A 17,013-nucleotide genomic window follows, 5' to 3' on the forward strand; every position below is an offset into this window, starting at 1 on the left:
GTGTGAGCACCTCTCTGTGTGAGCATCTCCCTGTGTGTGAGCACCTCCCTGTGTGTGAACACCTCCCTGTGTGAACACCTCCCTGTGTGTGAGCACCTCCCTGTGTGAACACCTCCCTGTGTGAACACCTCCCTGTGTGAACACCTCCCTGTGTGTGAGCACCTCCCTGTGTGTGAACACCTCCCTGTGTGAACACCTCCCTGTGTGTGAGCACCTCCCTGTGTGTGAGCACCTCCCTGTGTGTGAACACCTCCCTGTGTGTGAACACCTCTCTGTGTGAGCACCTCCCTGTGTGTGAACACCTCCCTGTGTGTGAGCACCTCTCTGTGTGAGCACCTCCCTGTGTGAGCACCTCCCTGTGTGAGCACCTCCCTGTGTGTGAGCACCTCCCTGTGTGAGCACCTCCCTGTGTGAGCACCTCCCTGTGTGAGCACCTCCCTGTGTGAGCACTCCTTCTGTGTGATCCAGGGAGATTTTCCTTGTGCTTAATAGGGAAAAGTCTCCCAAAGACCAGAAAGAAAGGTTTTCAGTCTGTCTGGACTGACCGTGGCTAGAACAGTGTCCAACGTCAAGACCATGGAAGAGTCTCACAGACATGTTTTACGATAATCAGAGGCCAGGAGGAGAGAACCCAGAAAATGAAATGAGTGCATTAGTGTGGGGGAAAAGCTGAGGTTCCACAGAGTCCTTCAGAGTCAAGACAAATCCCTGAGAGCCGTCCAGCAGGGAGAGAGACGAGCCAATGAGAGCCGTCCAGCGGGGAGGGAGACGAGCCAATGAGAGCTGTCCATCGGGGAGGGAGACGAGCCAATGAGAGCCGTCCAGCGGGGAGGGAGACGAGCCAATGAGAGCCGTCCAGCAGGGAGACGAGCCAATAAGAGCCGTCCAGCAGGGAGATGAGCCAATGAGAGTTACTCAATCTAGTCTCATTCCTTAGAGAACACGCACACACACACACACGCACACACACACAGCACACATGCACACGCACGTACACACACAGCACAGACGCACATGCATGCACACACCTGCTCACGCACACACATGTGCATGCACGCACACATGCACACACATGCACACATGTGCACGCACGCACACACATGCACGAGACCACACTAAAGGCAGTCTTCTGGAAAGGGCTGCTGTGCACACCGGGGAATCGTGGAGGCCGGCGATCGGCACCCGTAGGAAGACCTTCCTCGTGTCTGCCCTGTGAGCCTACACCCCACGGCTCAGGGGCCTGCACCGCTCCGTCGGCACTGGGGTTGTCTGGGGGAACAGCCACTGTGTCTGTTCTCCTGGGCGGAATGTGACCCCTTCCCTTCCGATTCTGGCCTTTCCCTCCCTTGCCCCCGCACCGGTCCTCGCCTCCTCAGGACTACACGGCCACCATCTACCTCCGCCAGCGCTGGACAGACCCGCGGCTGGTATTTGAAGGCAACAAGAGCTTCACTCTGGACGCCCGCCTGGTGGAGTTCCTCTGGGTGCCTGACACGTACATTGTGGAGTCCAAGAAGTCCTTCCTGCATGAGGTCACCGTGGGGAACAGGCTCGTCCGCCTCTTCTCCAACGGCACGGTCCTGTATGCGCTCAGGTGAGTGGCTCCTGGCTCCGCAGCTCTGTGTGCGCTCCACTGCCGCGTGAGTGGTCACTGTGTGCGCTCGGGTGAGCGGCTGCCTGTATCCCCTCCACCCCACGCCCTGAGGCTGACGCTCCCCGCAGGGCCCTGCTGGGGCCAGGATGGGGTGCCCCACCCCTCAGAGGCCTGGGGACCCGAGCCCAACGTGAACGTGACCAGTGCGTACTCCCAACAACAAGCCACATGCTATCCGGCCATCATGGAAGTTTCTAGGCCCTCCTCTGCAGCTCTCCACCCTCCCAGAGAGCCACAGCTCAGCTTCTCCTTAGGGGCCTCTCCCGGCCCCACCATGCTCCTGTTCCAGTCCCCCGTAATCCCACAGCACACATGTGCACGTGTGCATACTGTTCATGCGTGTGTGTGCGTGTCTGCGTGCGTGCCTGTGCAGCCGCCTGAATTGCAGCATGTCACCCGGTCTGTGTGCGATTCTGTGTGCGATTCTGACGGGCCGGGACGGCCAGCAGCTCGGCTCGGGAGTCCGGGCGGTCAGAACTCGAGTCCTTCTCTGTCCCCAGCACGCCTGTGACCCCAGACCCCTCGGCTGACGCTCAGTCTTTCTTCTCTTAGAATCACAACCACTGTTACCTGTAACATGGACCTGTCCAAATACCCCATGGACACACAGACCTGCAAGCTGCAGCTGGAGAGTTGTGAGTACACACCGCGGCCCGGCCGGCTCGGCTCTGTCTAGCGTGAATTAGAGCGCTCACACGGGGCGCAGTGCGGAGGCAGAGGCGCGGGCCGAGGCAGGAGGCTGCACTGGGCTGAAGTAAGCGCCCCAACCCTCGCAGCACTCCTGACGTTGCCCGGGGTGCTTAGAGAAAAGCTGGCTAACAGGTGCCCTGGGGAAGGACCGTGTGTGTGTTCGCGCCTTCTAGTAGACAGCCCAGCGGAGGCAAGGCTCCGATGAGGCTCCACACCCTACCCCGCGAGCCGCCCCGCCACCCCGCTCAGCACCTGCCACAGATTACGCAGCCCAGAAAACACCCCCCCCTCCCCTGTGGGGCCTCCGGCGCCTCCAAAAGGCCAGTCTCTGTGAAATCCTTCTCCCAGACTCTCGCAGCCGGGCAGCCCTCCTCGGTGAGAGCCCCGTGTGGTAGACGCCGTCTCGGTGCTGCTTAGCCGTGCAGCCCCTTCGCACGCCGCCTTCGGCTGCTCACCCTCAGAGCGCCAGTCCTGCCCGCCACAACGCCTCCAGGAATGATGGCGGCCCTGGGCCCCACCCGGCCGCCAGACCTGGCTGTAGATCTTCGCCAACCACCCAGAGCTACGCCTTGAATTCCATAAAGCCTCAATGCTTTTCTAGCGCAAAAATCACCGCGGTTGCTAGAAAATCCCATATGCCCTGTGAGGATGGGGGCGGGGGGGGGGGGGATCTCAGGCAGGAAATGCAGAGCGAGATCAGCCCGACTTGCATGGCTCTGCTGTCTCTGCCCAAACACTCCCCCCCCCCACCCCATCAACAAGAAGAACAGAGAAGCTCTTCTCTGGCAAACGCCACGGTGCCCATGTGCCAGGCCCTGCTAGACACCTTCCAAAATCCCAGTGAGATAAGTCCCGTCGCCCCTCTGCAGTTACAGACAGAGGCTGGTCGAGCCACGCTGGGGCGGAGGTGGGGTTTGAGGACCCCTAACCCAGCCAGAGGCGCCCCGAAACCTCGTTCCAGCGGCTCACGCGTGATCAGAGTTCTGCGTTTTCCCCGAGCAGGCCGAAAAGTGATGTTTAAATAGCAATGTGGGGACGGGGAGAAGCTTTTCACAATTCCTCAGCAGCGTCTCTGGTGGTTGTTTAGCATCCTTATCTTCCCCAAACTGAGGCCCCACAGGCGCTCACCCCGGCCCACAGGTGTTACACGGAGCGATGGTGTGGTCATCAGTTCTCCCGCGAGCCACTCAGGGCCACAGCCAGCTTTCCTTGCCTGTGTCCTGAGGATGTTTTGGCTCATCCTCACGTTTCAGTTCCACACTTTCCCTCGGAGGCCCCGGCCAGCCTGCACGGCGGGGTGGGGGCCAGCCGACAGCCTCACTCAGGCAGCAAACCACCGAGCGAGGCCCAGGGTGGCAGACAGAAAGGATGCTCTGGCCTCCGAGGATTCTAACACCGACCGCAGGGACAGGGCCGCCCGCACGGCAGAGCAGGCAGGTGTACCGCGGGAGCCTGGGTGCCGGGCTCCCTGTCCCCCGGGAAACGAGGTCGAAACTGACTCAGGGACAAAGAGCAGGACACAGAATCTGCCACACACAGGAGCGAGCAAGAACGCAACAAAGGTCAGAGAGGGCAGCGGGGAGCAAGGGCGCCACCCAGTGGTGGGGCCTTATCTACCATGTGCCAGAGGGTCTGTGTCAGACCCTCACCCACACACACGCACACACACACACACGTACCACCAACATGTGAGAAAATACCTGACGCTAAGAAAGAAGCCGGTGGCTCACGTCTGCAAGGCCGATATTGGGAGGATCATGGTTCATGGCTAGTCCCAGTTAAAAAACAAAACAAAACTCCTGAGAGGCTTTCTCAGTTGATAGCTGGACACAGTGGTGTGCCCCTGTCATCTCAACTACAATAGAAAAAAAAAATTAGGATTATTGTGTACTGTGGCCCAGCCACAGGCCTGGGGAGGAAATGGGACCCTATCTGAACAGTAACCCGTGCATACAAGGACGGAAGGTGTGCTTCAAGGGTAAGAGAGCCGGCCTCACGAGTCTGAGTTCAAACCCAGTGCCATCAGCTGATCTAAGTCAAGTGTGAAATGAGCATGCCAGTGCGCCTGCGTGGTGATCCGGGGCTCCTGCGTGGTGATCCGGGGCTCCTGCGTGGTGATCCGGGGCTTGCTGATGCGGGAACCTGGCTAAGCCCGCAGTGAGCTCTCCCATACTGCCCATGTCCTGCTCTCCTGCTCCCTAAACCGCTCCAAAATAGCCAGCAAACCCGGGCACCCACTGATCAGACATGGTTTATGAGGGCTGTGGGCAGACCTCGGGTCTGGCCCAGGGGACCCCGCCCTCGGGCACGGACAGCATCAAGCAAGCACAGCCGTAGGGGGCAAGAAGCCATTAAAGACTCAATGCACGCAGACCCATCTTGAAGCAACGCAGATGTTTCGTGGCAGAATAACACTTGAGGTGATCAAAGACGGGGCCGTGGGAATCCCGCTGGAAGGAGTGGCTGCTGCCCTGGAGAGTGTGGCGCTCACCTCACCCCAGGAGAGCGACTCTGCCCAGCTTCCCACCCCAAGTGGCGCCGTCCCGGCGAGGAGGCCGCCGGGGGCTCAGCGGCTGTTGGAAGGGAAACCCCGTTAAGGGATTTTTCTACATGCCAGCCTTCAAAGAGATGATTTTTCCCTGAAAGACCCCCAGGAGCCCGGGCGTCATGGAGGAGAGAGGTGACCCCACACGCCGGCTCCCGTACGCGTATGCCGACATCAGCGCGGCCCCGCCAGGTGGTTCCCCGCATGGTCTTCGGACAATGAAGCCGGCGTGCGTTTCAGACTCAGCCTCCACCTCACGCTCCGGCCTCCGTTTCTCAGTGAAGCAGGAAAAGGAACCGGATCTAGCTCACGGTCTTGTGTGGTGACGTGTCTATGGAGGCGTGATCCACATGTTCATCTGAAGCATGGGACCCAAAGCTCTCGGCAACCTTGTCCAGTTGCGCGACCATCCACCATAGGGCTCCCTACAGCTTCCCACCCGTACCTGCTTGCAATCTCCTCTTCCAGCCACCGGCTCCCAGGTGCACGGCCTACTTCCTGTCCTGGGAAGTAGTCTCTCCTGATTAGGGCCTACAAACGGAATCGTCACACTAGGTGGTCTTTTGCATCTGGCTTTTCCTGCTGTGCAAAAATGTTTGTAGCTTCATAAATGCTGTGGTGAGTCACTAGAACTCCGTTTTTTTGTACTGCGCAGTAGCGTGCCTCTGTGTGTATAATATATCCCTCCATGTGTGTATGTGTGTAACGCACACTCACATGTATGCATGTGTGTGTAATATACACACATACACACGTGCAGCAGTAATGTTCCCCAGCTGGTGAACATTTGCTTGCATAATGCTACTGTGAACATTTCACTGTGCTTGTCCTGGGCTTGAACTCAAGGCCTTTGCTTTTACCAGCTCCCTGCCACTTGAGCCGCAGCTCCACTGCCAGACGTTGCTGGCTGAGAGGAGATGAGGGTCTCAGGGACCAACCGCGGGGCTGGCGTCGGCTGCTGTAGTCAGATCTCAGCTGTTGACTCCCTAGGATTACAGGTGTGAGTCACTGTGAACGTTTGCCTACCACCTTTGTGTGAATAGGATGTTCTCGTGGCAGATCCCAGGAGCAGGATCCTGGTGAGGCGGCAGATTTAGTTTAGGGAGCTGCTGAAGTGCTTTGCTCGGTCCCGCCTGAAGCCTCCGCAGCTCTGCGCCTTCCCGGCTTGCTGTGTGTTCTTGCTAGCTGTTCTGATGAGGGTGGTGGCTTCGATTTGCACTTTCCTAATGATGAACGATGTGGGGTTGTTTCCATGCGCTTATTCGCTATTCACGGGCTCCTCAAAGGATATTTTGAGGATTAATTGAGACGGTAATGCGGCACAGCACTCAGACAGTAATTGCTTGCTAAATGATAGACACGGCACCCATTACCCAGGTCACCCGGCTCTGGGTGGGAGTTTCCTGAGGTGCGGTGCTGGCTTTGTTTCTTGCCTTGCATTCTGAGAAAGCTGTGTCTCTCCTCAGCCTCTGAGGTCTCCTGTAGAGAGAGGGCAGAACACACGGTGCATCCCTCAGTTCTGAGGTGCAACATCTATTGGATCACACACACACACACGCGCGCGCGCGCGCGCGCGCACATACACCCACGCACCCACGCACGCACCGCTGGCCCTAAGCTCCATCTCAAGGTTCAGAGATGTGAACGTCCATCTTAAGTGGAAGAAATAGACATGGTAGTTTTGTGGGAGCCCGGGAGAGGTGAGGAGCAGCGTGAGGTACACGTCTGGTGAATGGCCGCTGTGGCCACCGGTGGGCGGACCTGGGGCCGTCGGGCCGTGCGGGCAGGCAGTGTCACGTGTGAGGGCTGAGGACCGTGGGCGGGTGTCCCGTGAGTGCCCGTGTGCAGTGAGAATGGACCACGTCCGACTTCCCTGGGAGCTCCGCCGTGCCTGGACCACCCGGAAGGCAGCCGGCGCACGAGGCTGGTGTGCGAGGCCAGTGTGTGAGGCCGGTGCACGGGGCCGGTGTGTGAGGCCGGTGTGCGAGGCCAGTGTGTGAGGCCAGTGTGTGAGGCCGGTGTGTGAGGCCAGTGTGTGAGGCCGGTGCACAGGGCCGGTGTGTGAGGCCGGTGTGCGAGGCCGGTGTGTGAGGCCGGTGTGCGAGGCCAGTGTGTGAGGCCGGTGTGCGAGGCCGGTGTGTGAGGCCAGTGTGTGAGGCCGGTGTGCGAGGCCCGTGTTTGAGGCCTGTGCGCGGGGCTGGTGCGCGGGCCTCGGCCTGTCCACGGTTCGGGGCTCCTAAACTCCGGGTAGAGCCAGGGAGGCGACGTCCACCAGGCCTGACCCAGGGCCGGCTCCCGGGGAGGGGAAGCTCCGCAGGTGACCCGATCCCACCTCAGAACCCTGCCAAGCACACCCACACCCACACCCCACACCCACACCCACACCCACACCCCACACCCACACCCACACCCCACACCCCACACCCACACCCACACCCACACCCACACCCACACCCCACACCCCACACTCACACCCACACCCCACACCCCGCACTCACACCCACATCCACACCGACACCCCACACTCACACCCACACCCACACCCCACACCCCACACCCACACCCACACCCACACCCCACACCCACACCCACACCCCACACCCCACACCCACACCCACACCCCACACCCACACCCACACCCACACCCACACCCCACACCCCACACTCACACCCACACCCCACACCCCACACTCACACCCACATCCACACCGACACCCCACACTCACACCCACACCCACACCCCACACCCCACACCCACACCCACACCCACACCCCACACCCACACCCACACCCCACACCCACACGCACACCCCACACCCACACCCACACCCACACCCACACCCCACACCCACCCACACCCACACCCACACCCCACAGCCACACCCCACACCCACACCCACACCCACACCCCACACCCCACACCCACACCCACACCCCACACCCACACCCACACCCACACACCACACCCACACACCACACCCACACCCCACACCCACACCCCACACCCACACCCACACCCCACACCCCACACCCACACCCCACACCCAACACCCACACCCCACACCCACACCCACACCCCACACCCACACTCACACCCACACCCCACACCCACACACACACTCACAACCCACACCCACACCCACACCCCACACTCACACCCACACCCCACACCCACACCCACACTCACAACCCACACCCACACCCACACCCCACACCCACACCCACACCCACACCCCACACCCACACCCACCCACACCCACACTCACAACCCACACCCACACCCACACCCACACCCACACCCCACACCCCACACCCACACCCCACACCCACACCCACACCCACACCCCACACCCACACCCCACACCCACACCCCACACCCACACCCACACCCACACCCCACACCCACACCCACACCCCACACCCACACGCACACCCCACACCCCACACCCACACCCCACACCCCACACCCACACCCACACCCCACACCCACACTCACACCCACACCCCACACCCACACCCACACCCACACCCCACACCCACACCCACACCCACACCCCACACCCACACCCCACACCCACACCCACACCCACACCCACACCCACACCCACACCCCACACCCACACGCACACCCCACACCCCACACCCACACCCCACACCCCACACCCACACCCACACCCCACACCCACACGCACACCCCACACCCCACACCCACACCCCACACCACACACCCACACCCCACACCCACACCCCACACCCACACCCACACCCACACCCCACACCCACACGCACACCCCACACCCCACACCCCACACCCACACCCCACACCCACACCCACACCCCACACCCACACTCACACCCACACCCCACACCCACACTCACACCCACACCCCACACCCACACACACACTCACAACCCACACCCACACCCACACCCCACACCCACACCCACACCCACACCCCACACCCACACCCCACACCCACACCCACACCCACACCCACACCCCACCCACAACCACACCCACACCCACACCCCACACCCACAACCACACCCCACACCCACACCCACACCGCACACCCACACCCCACACCCCACACCCACACCCACACCCACCACCCACACCCACACCCACACCCACACCCACACCCCACACCCCAACCACACCCACACCCCACACCCACACCCCACACCCACACCCCACACCCACACCCACACCCACACCCCACCCACACCCACACCCACACCCACACCCCAACCACACCCACACCCCACACCCACACCCCACACCCACACCCCACACCCACACCCACACCCCACACCCACACCCCACACCCACACCCACTCCCCACACCCACACCCCACACCCACACCCACACCCCACACTCACACCCACACCCCACACCCACACCCACACCCACATCCACACGCACACCCACACCCACACCCACACCCACACGCACACCCACACCCCACACCCCACACCCACACACCACACCCACACCCCACACCCACACCCACACCCACACCCCACACCCACACCCACACCCACACCCACACGCACACCCACACCCACACCCACACCCACACGCACACCCACACCCCACACCCCACACCCACACCCACACCCCACACCCACACCCACACCCACACCCCACACCCACACCCCACACCCACACCTACACCCACACCCACACCCACACCCACACCCCACACCCACACCCACACCCCACCCCTCCCCCACGTCTGACCCCACCCCTCCCCCACGTCTGACCCCACCCCTCCCCCACGTCTTACCCCCCCCCACCCCCACGTCTTACCCCCCCCACCCCCACGTCTGACCCCCCCGCCTCTCTCAGGGGGCTATGATGGGAGCGACGTGGAGTTCGCCTGGCTCCGGGGCAACGATTCTGTGCGCGGCCTGGAGAACCTGCGGCTGGCCCAGTACACGGTGCAGCGCTACTTCACCTCGGTCACCACGTCCCAGCAGGAGACAGGTAACTCCCGCACGCAGTCCATCCCGGAGGGGGGGACTGCAAGGGGCCGGCTTTCCTCGCGGCCACTGGAGTTCCAGGCCTGGGGGGGACGTGGCGCAGGCTCCACGTGGGGCCAACGCACCCAGCAGCAGCCGCTCTTCCTTCCCGGTCACCCATGTTTCCACCCTATGAAATCACCATGTGTCGGAGCTGAGCCCGCGCGGAAACGCGTGGAAACGCAGGGCGGGTTGGCGCCGAGGGAAGAGAAAGGAATGGGAAGAGGCTCCTCTCTTTCTGCTGGCATTACTTTTAGAAGGGGTCGTGAATGTGCTCTATTTAAAGAGGAGCAGACACGTTTTCAGTTTAGGCTTGTGCCGCCATCGTTTCCAATCTGAATTCTTAATTTGGATTCATGAGGGAAAGAAAGGCTTTAGTTTTCTCCATGAAAGTCTAGGGATCACATCCCCACCTCAGATATAAAACTAGGCCACCGTGCAGCCAAATGGTGTAGTTTTGGTCTTTGTTTTAAGGTTGGCTTTCCAAACCAAGGGGTGATACAGACCGTGTAGACGAGTTGCATGTATTGGGACCACAGAGCAAAAGATCTGTTTGTCCAGCATCCACCGTGGGACTTTACTGTCACCACAACTCTCGGTGTCTTCAGCCCTCCACCAGGAAGCAAAATAATAAATGATCTCTAGGGTCCCATAGGCTCCGGAAGCACACATTCTTATTTGATATATTGTGCATTTTCCCGGTAATGTTACTGTCCTTTTACAACAGTGCCACCATAAATCCCACTCCATGCCATCAGGGCATGGGTGCAACCATACAGCCAGTGCCCGGGTCCCTGGGCTCGGGTAGCAGCCGTAGCCAGAACGGATGCGCTCACCACCACCACTCCCCCCCCCCCCCCCCCCGGCCCGGGAAGCCCGGCCACCGCAAGCACATCGGATGCGACTCCGTGTCTCTCCTCTCCCGTCAGGAAATTACACGCGGCTGGTCTTGCAGTTTGAACTGCGGAGAAACGTGTTGTACTTCATCCTGGAAACCTACGTCCCCTCCACTTTCCTGGTGGTGCTGTCCTGGGTCTCCTTCTGGATCTCCCTCGACTCCGTTCCCGCAAGAACCTGCATTGGTAAGCAGCTAATGAGTCTTTGTGGGGGCTCTTTTTTGGGGGGAAGGGGGGTGTTTGGTCAGTCAGTGGTGAGGTTTGAACTCAGAGCCTTGTACTTGCTGGATGGGTGCTCTATCGCTGAGCCACGCCTCCGAGCTGTCCAATGGGCTTCTTTGTTTGTTTCCTGGGGTTCATCTCAGTCAATATCATTTTCCTGGATCAATAGGTGGTTTTAAGAGCTGGTTTGATCAGTCACTCGCCCACCCCCGGCTCCACCGTGGCTCTCATCCATCAAGAACTGATCTCTTGAGAAACTCCTCTGCAGAGAGAGAGAGAGAAAAGGAGACCGAGACAGAGAAAGACAACTTTGGGGAAAGTGCTTGATATTTTTTTTTCTTACAGTTAGGTTTCTGTTTTGCAGTGACAAATGCGAGGAATGTGATTGGATGGTCAGTTGTCAATCACGCTCTGTGTCGCCACCCCCACAGGGAGGGCAGAGCCGTGTGCTCTGTCCGTGCATGTAGACAGATCAGTCACCCATCCCCAGAAGGGTTCTGTGCCCAACCCACGGGTCCCGACCGGCGCCCAGCCTGGGGAGGGCTCCCGGCTCCAGCTCCGGCACCGACGCACCCCCTCTTTTCCCAGGGGTGACCACAGTGCTCTCCATGACCACGCTGATGATCGGCTCCCGCACGTCCCTGCCCAACACCAACTGCTTCATCAAAGCCATCGACGTGTACCTGGGCATCTGCTTCAGCTTCGTGTTCGGAGCCCTGGTGGAGTACGCCGTTGCGCACTACAGCTCCTTACAGCAGGTGGCAGCCAAAGACAGGGTGAGGGCTTGCTGTCTGCGATCCATCACCGATCCGCACGCTGTCCGGACGTGAGCCGGGCCCCGCTTGCCCGCTGGCTCACTTGCTTGTGAGTCTTGACCCAGAGCCAGTGTCCACCGTGGGCCCTTGGGCCCTTTAGAAAGGGTTCTCAGCTGAGCACCGGCGGCTCACGCCGGGCACCCCAGCGGCTCCTGCGGCTGAGGTCTGAGAAATGCAGTTCAAAGTCAGACTGGCAGAAAAGTCTGTGAGACTCTTACCCCCAGGTTAACCAGCAAACAAGACAGAAGTGGAGCTGTGGCTCAAGGGATAGAGTGCTAGCCTTGAGTGAAAAAGCTCCGGGATAGTACCCAGGCCTTGAGGAGGAGGAGGAGGAGGAGGAAGAGGAGGAGGAGGAGAGAGGCAGGGAGGTTTCTCTTCTCCATATACAATGAGATACCAACACATTCAATTCCTTGGCAGAAAGTAACTGTTTTGCATATGCAATACAACATTATGACTGCAAGAACCAGCATGGGTAGAAAACTCCAATATCAAACCAAATATGATCAGTGGTTTGCAAATTTCAGGTTAATATTTTAATTACTATTTAATTCTTCTGATACATCCTTGTGCGCTTGAATTATATAACTACTCATTTATAAAGGACAGGAAGACATTAAATCATAAGAATTTTCTTGATTAGCACATTTTTCCTGCTCATCAGGAGAACCACAGGGAAGCAGTCATTTTATTTAGCGTGAAAGGCCAAGGCCCAGTCTCTGATAAGTTATCGAGTGCGTTTGTGAGCCAGACGCAGTAGAGCCTTCTGCGACGTTATAACATTTCAGACGCGTGGGACAGCCCAGTGAGAACCAGCTCCATTTCTAGTTGTGGAATCTGAAGACTAAGGAGGGCAGTGAACGACCCAGAGACACAGACGAGCAAGGGTCGCTGAGACTTAGCCGTGGCTGTGTAGCCCGGAACCCTGCCACCGCCATGCCCTCTGGCAGCAGCCTCGGCTCGGCTCACACGGCTGACACAGCCTTTACGGCCACGTGGAACCCTGCAGTCCTGGGAAGCCACGCTCGGTAGACACTGGCGTATGGAAGCTTATGCTTGCAGACAAGATGGTGACAGGCACCTACGTCAGGAAATGCCCGGGACTCGGTAACCAGAGCAGCCAGCAGCTCTGTCCCAGGAGCAGTGGACACGTAGGCCAGAGGAAGAAGAGTGTAAAGGAGGGAAAGGAGGTTCGATTATACGCCTCTCCCCAAACTCTAGGTTTGCTAGATCAGGGAAAGGGGTTGGAGAACGGGTAGGAGTCGAACTGCGGGAGCAGAATGCCCTTCATCTGCAGAGGCCCCTGGGAAGGCCCGCGGTGGCCCAGACCTCTGCCAACTCCAGCCCCCAGTCCATCCAACAACCCAAGCCAAGGAGCACCGTGATTATCCTTATTTCAGGGTTGAGAGACCTGCCACTCAACGAGGCCAGTTGACTCATCCCAGACCCGACGCCCAGAGAGTACACGGGCCGGCCAAAAATGTCCAAGCACACCCTTTCCAATTAGCTTACACTCCCGTTTGGCCTGGCCACTGGAGAATGGGGGCCCCCTGGAACCTTGGGATCCAGCCATTCCTGCCGGTGCTCAGACCCTTGCCCGATTCAACCTCGTTGTTGGGTAGCTAGGGTTCTACACCTCTCCTCATTCTTGGCTTTCCAAGCTAACTTTGCTGTCTGTGACGCAGGGGGCGGAGAAGGAGGTGGAGGAAGTCAACATCACCAACATCATCAACAGCTCCATCTCCAGCTTCAAGGGGAAGATCAGCTTTGCCAGCATCGAGATTTCTGGTGACAATATCGGCTACAGCGACCTGACCATGAAGGCCAGCGACAAGTTCAAGGTCATCTTCCGGGAGAAAGTCGGCAGGATTGCAGATTGCTTCACCATTCAGAACCCCAGCAACGTGGATCGATACTCCAAGCTCCTGTTCCCTTTGATTTTTATGCTGGCCAATGTGTTTTACTGGGCATACTACATGTATTTTTGAGATGACCTGTCACGGGCATTCAGGAGGGTACCGTGAGGTCCAGGCTACTCTAGGGCCGCCGATGTAAGCCTAGCATGACAGGGCCTTGCAACAGAAACCTCATTCAACTCTGTGAAGGAAGTCCTGGGGCAGCCGGGACTATCACCCAGAGCTGTTCACCGCGGCTGCCCGTCTGTGTTTACCACCTTAGGAGCCTGGGAGGGGAAGGAGCCCTCACTCCTCAGTATCGGGGTCACTCACTAAATCTCTGCCTCTTATGGAAGACGGCTTAGGAAATACCTGGTTGCCGATTTAGGGACCAGCTTTTTACAGTATTTGTTTTTAATTAAAATGAAATGTGACTCAAGTCAATTTATTTGTACTCAGTGCTCTAACACAATGTATTTGTTTGTTTTTTCTTTGTTGCCAGTCCTGGGGCTTGAACTCAGGGCCTGAGCCTGTTCTGCTCGAGGGTAGCGCTCTACCACTTGAGCCATGGCACACTTCCACCTTTGTTTCTGTTTTTGTTTTTTTGAGGCAGTGGGGGGAGGGGTTAGGTTATTGTAAGAATCTCACAGACGTTCCTGCCTGGGCTGGCTTTGAACCGTGATCCTCAAATCTCAGCCTCCTGAGAAGCTAGGACAGGCGTGAGCCACAGGCGCCCGGCCAAGAGGAGTTTTTAATGATGAGTCTTATTTAATACCACAGAATGCTCCCTAAATTCCAATAAGTCACATCATTGAAAAAGCAAATGTAAGCGAATATAAGGCAGTGGATCAGTGATCGGAAACATAAATCTCCTGTTCCTAAGACATAATGAGCTTCCCAGAGCAGAATCCTCCCGCACACCCGTCCAGCTGCTTTGGTCTGAGGATGACGCGCACATCCGTGCAAATGCCCCGAGCGTTCCCATAATTCCCGGAGTCGGACGAGACTGTGGCTATGAAGTGGCTTCTGGTCACTTCCTGGGTCCCCACTTGCCGTGGGCAGAGCCGAAGGGCAGGGGGTCCTGCATCCATCTGTCCTTCCTGTCGCTCTGCTACAAAATACCCGGGACAGTCCTGGAGTCCTTCCCCAAGGGGCTCCCATCCCCGTGCTCCCGTGAGGAGGGGGGGAGGGAGGGAGGAGTCCCCATCCCCGTGCTCCCATGAGGAGGGAGGAGTCCCCATCCCCGTGCTCCCGTGAGGAGGGAGGAGTCCCCCTCCCCGTGCTCCCGTGAGGAGGGAGGGAGGAGTCCCCCTCCCCGTGCTCCCGTGAGGAGGGAGGGAGGAGTCCCCCTCCCCGTGCTCCCGTGAGGAGGGAGGGAGGAGTCCCCATCCCCGTGCTCCCGTGAGGAGGGGGAGGGAGGAGTCCCCCTCCCCGTGCTCCCGTGAGGAGGGAGGGAGGAGTCCCCCTCCACGTGCTCCCGTGAGGAGGGAGGGAGGAGTCCCCCTCCCCGTGCTCCTGTGAGGAGGGAGGAGTCCCCATCCCCGTGCTCCCGTGAGGAGGGGGGAGTCCCCCTCCCCGTGCTCCCGTGAGGAGGGAGGAGTCCCCCTCCACGTGCTCCCGTGAGGAGGGAGGGAGGAGTCCCCCTCCACGTGCTCCCGTGAGGAGGGAGGGAGGAGTCCCCATCCCCGTGCTCCCGTGAGGAGGGAGGAGTCCCCCTCCCCGTGCTCCCGTGAGGGGGGAAAAGTCCCCATCCCCGTGCTCCCGTGAGGAGGGAGGGAGGAGTCCCCATCCCCGTGCTCCCGTGAGGAGGGAGGGAGGAGTCCCCATCCCCGTGCTCCCGTGAGGAGGGAGGAGTCCCCATCCCCGTGCTCCCGTGAGGAGGGAGGGAGGAGTCCCCCTCCCCGTGCTCCCGTGAGGAGGGAGGAGTCCCCATCCCCGTGCTCCCGTGAGGAGGAAGGAGTCCTCATCCCCGTGCTCCCGTGAGGAGGGGGACGTCTGCTGACAGGCAGCTGTGGCTTCCAGGCACAGGCACTTGGCTCCGGTGGACCTGCTCTGCTCCCTTCCGGATCCTTCCGTCTGGAAAGTCTGACATGGCGGCTCCTGTGAGCTAGGGTGGGCGCGTCCTGACCCCTGAGTGCTGGAGGAACGGCTGGGCGCAGCCCGGGACCTGTGCCGGGGACGGCGGCTGCCTGCTTCCCTCACCTGGGCCGGGCCGCTCCTTCCCCGGGCTTCTGGGCCAGGCCCTGTGCAAGGCGCGGCACCGCGTCCGGCTCAGCCACGGGCTTGCGTGGGAACTGTGGCTGCCCCCCCCCACACACGCCTTGCTTCTGGGCCTTAGGCCCGTGCCCTGAGCAGCTCTTCCCACAGCTCAGTGTCTCCGGATTCCAGCAGCTGATGGCTAACTAGACGTTTTTTAATGAGAATGGGTTCCAAGAGGAGGAGATGAGATTCCACCGTCATCGCACCTGTGATCTTAAACACGTGACAAAGGCCCGGCGCTATAACCTCTCTGCTCTGAGCGGACAGTGTAAGGACCGTGGTAGGCGTGTGTGATTATGAACAAACACACCACGTTAGCTGCCCTCTCTCCACAGTGTGTGTGCGGCCTCACCGGGACAGGTGCGCCTTACGGCACACACACAGGAGGCCGCCGGGCCCTCCATCCTCAGAACAGCAGCCGCTGCACCACAGCCGCGCTTTCCTTTGACACCACTGCATCAAGACATGGGCCTGTGGAGAAGCAATCGCCTGCAGAGGCGGAACCCCACCGAGTGTGCCAGCCTCCCTCACGCCCTCCGGATCGCTTCTTTATCGCTATGGGTGTGTGCATACATGGATCTAGGGATATGGATACGAGATTGAACTGCTCTGCACTTGAAGCACTTGGCTACAGCGTCAGCTCTCAGGAAGACGCTCTTAATATTCAAAGTCTACCCCACATGAGCCCCAGGACTCACTGATTCAAAATATTTATTTCTTGGGTAAAAATGTCGACTAACCTCATCAAATCAAACGAGGTTGGGTCAAGAATATCCCAAGACAGCAGGGCACCAGCGGCTCACACCGGTGGTTCAAAGCCCTTCTAGGCAGGAAAGCCCGTGAGATCTCTTATGTCCGATGAACTACTAAAAATCTGTCAGTGGAACTATGGTTCAAGTGGTAGAGCACTAGTTTTGAGCAATAAAAAAGCTCAGAGACAGTACTCAGGCCCTGAGCTCAAGCTCCAGGACCAGCACACATACAAAAAAAGAATATTCTAAATTATGGAAG

At 59.3% G+C, this 17,013-nt stretch overlaps 1 protein-coding gene across 1 annotated transcript in view; it reads left to right on the forward strand.

The window, feature by feature from the left end:
* LOC122101875 (gamma-aminobutyric acid type A receptor subunit pi) overlaps window positions 1-14,028 on the forward strand; it is a 21,228-nt gene extending 7,200 nt beyond the window's left edge. The window contains exons 5-10 of the mRNA XM_042672354.1: window positions 1,377-1,594; window positions 2,207-2,289; window positions 9,743-9,880; window positions 10,845-10,997; window positions 11,622-11,809; window positions 13,534-14,028. Coding sequence (XP_042528288.1) covers window positions 1,377-1,594; window positions 2,207-2,289; window positions 9,743-9,880; window positions 10,845-10,997; window positions 11,622-11,809; window positions 13,534-13,836 — 1,083 coding nt within the window. The 3' untranslated portion in view covers window positions 13,837-14,028. The remainder of the gene's footprint in view (window positions 1-1,376; window positions 1,595-2,206; window positions 2,290-9,742; window positions 9,881-10,844; window positions 10,998-11,621; window positions 11,810-13,533) is intronic.
* Window positions 14,029-17,013: the final 2,985 nt, after the last annotated feature.

This window comes from Dipodomys spectabilis, unplaced genomic scaffold (assembly GCF_019054845.1).
Source record: "Dipodomys spectabilis isolate Male_0828 unplaced genomic scaffold, ASM1905484v1 ptg000699l, whole genome shotgun sequence".
In the NCBI taxonomy this organism is placed as follows: domain Eukaryota; kingdom Metazoa; phylum Chordata; class Mammalia; order Rodentia; family Heteromyidae; genus Dipodomys; species Dipodomys spectabilis.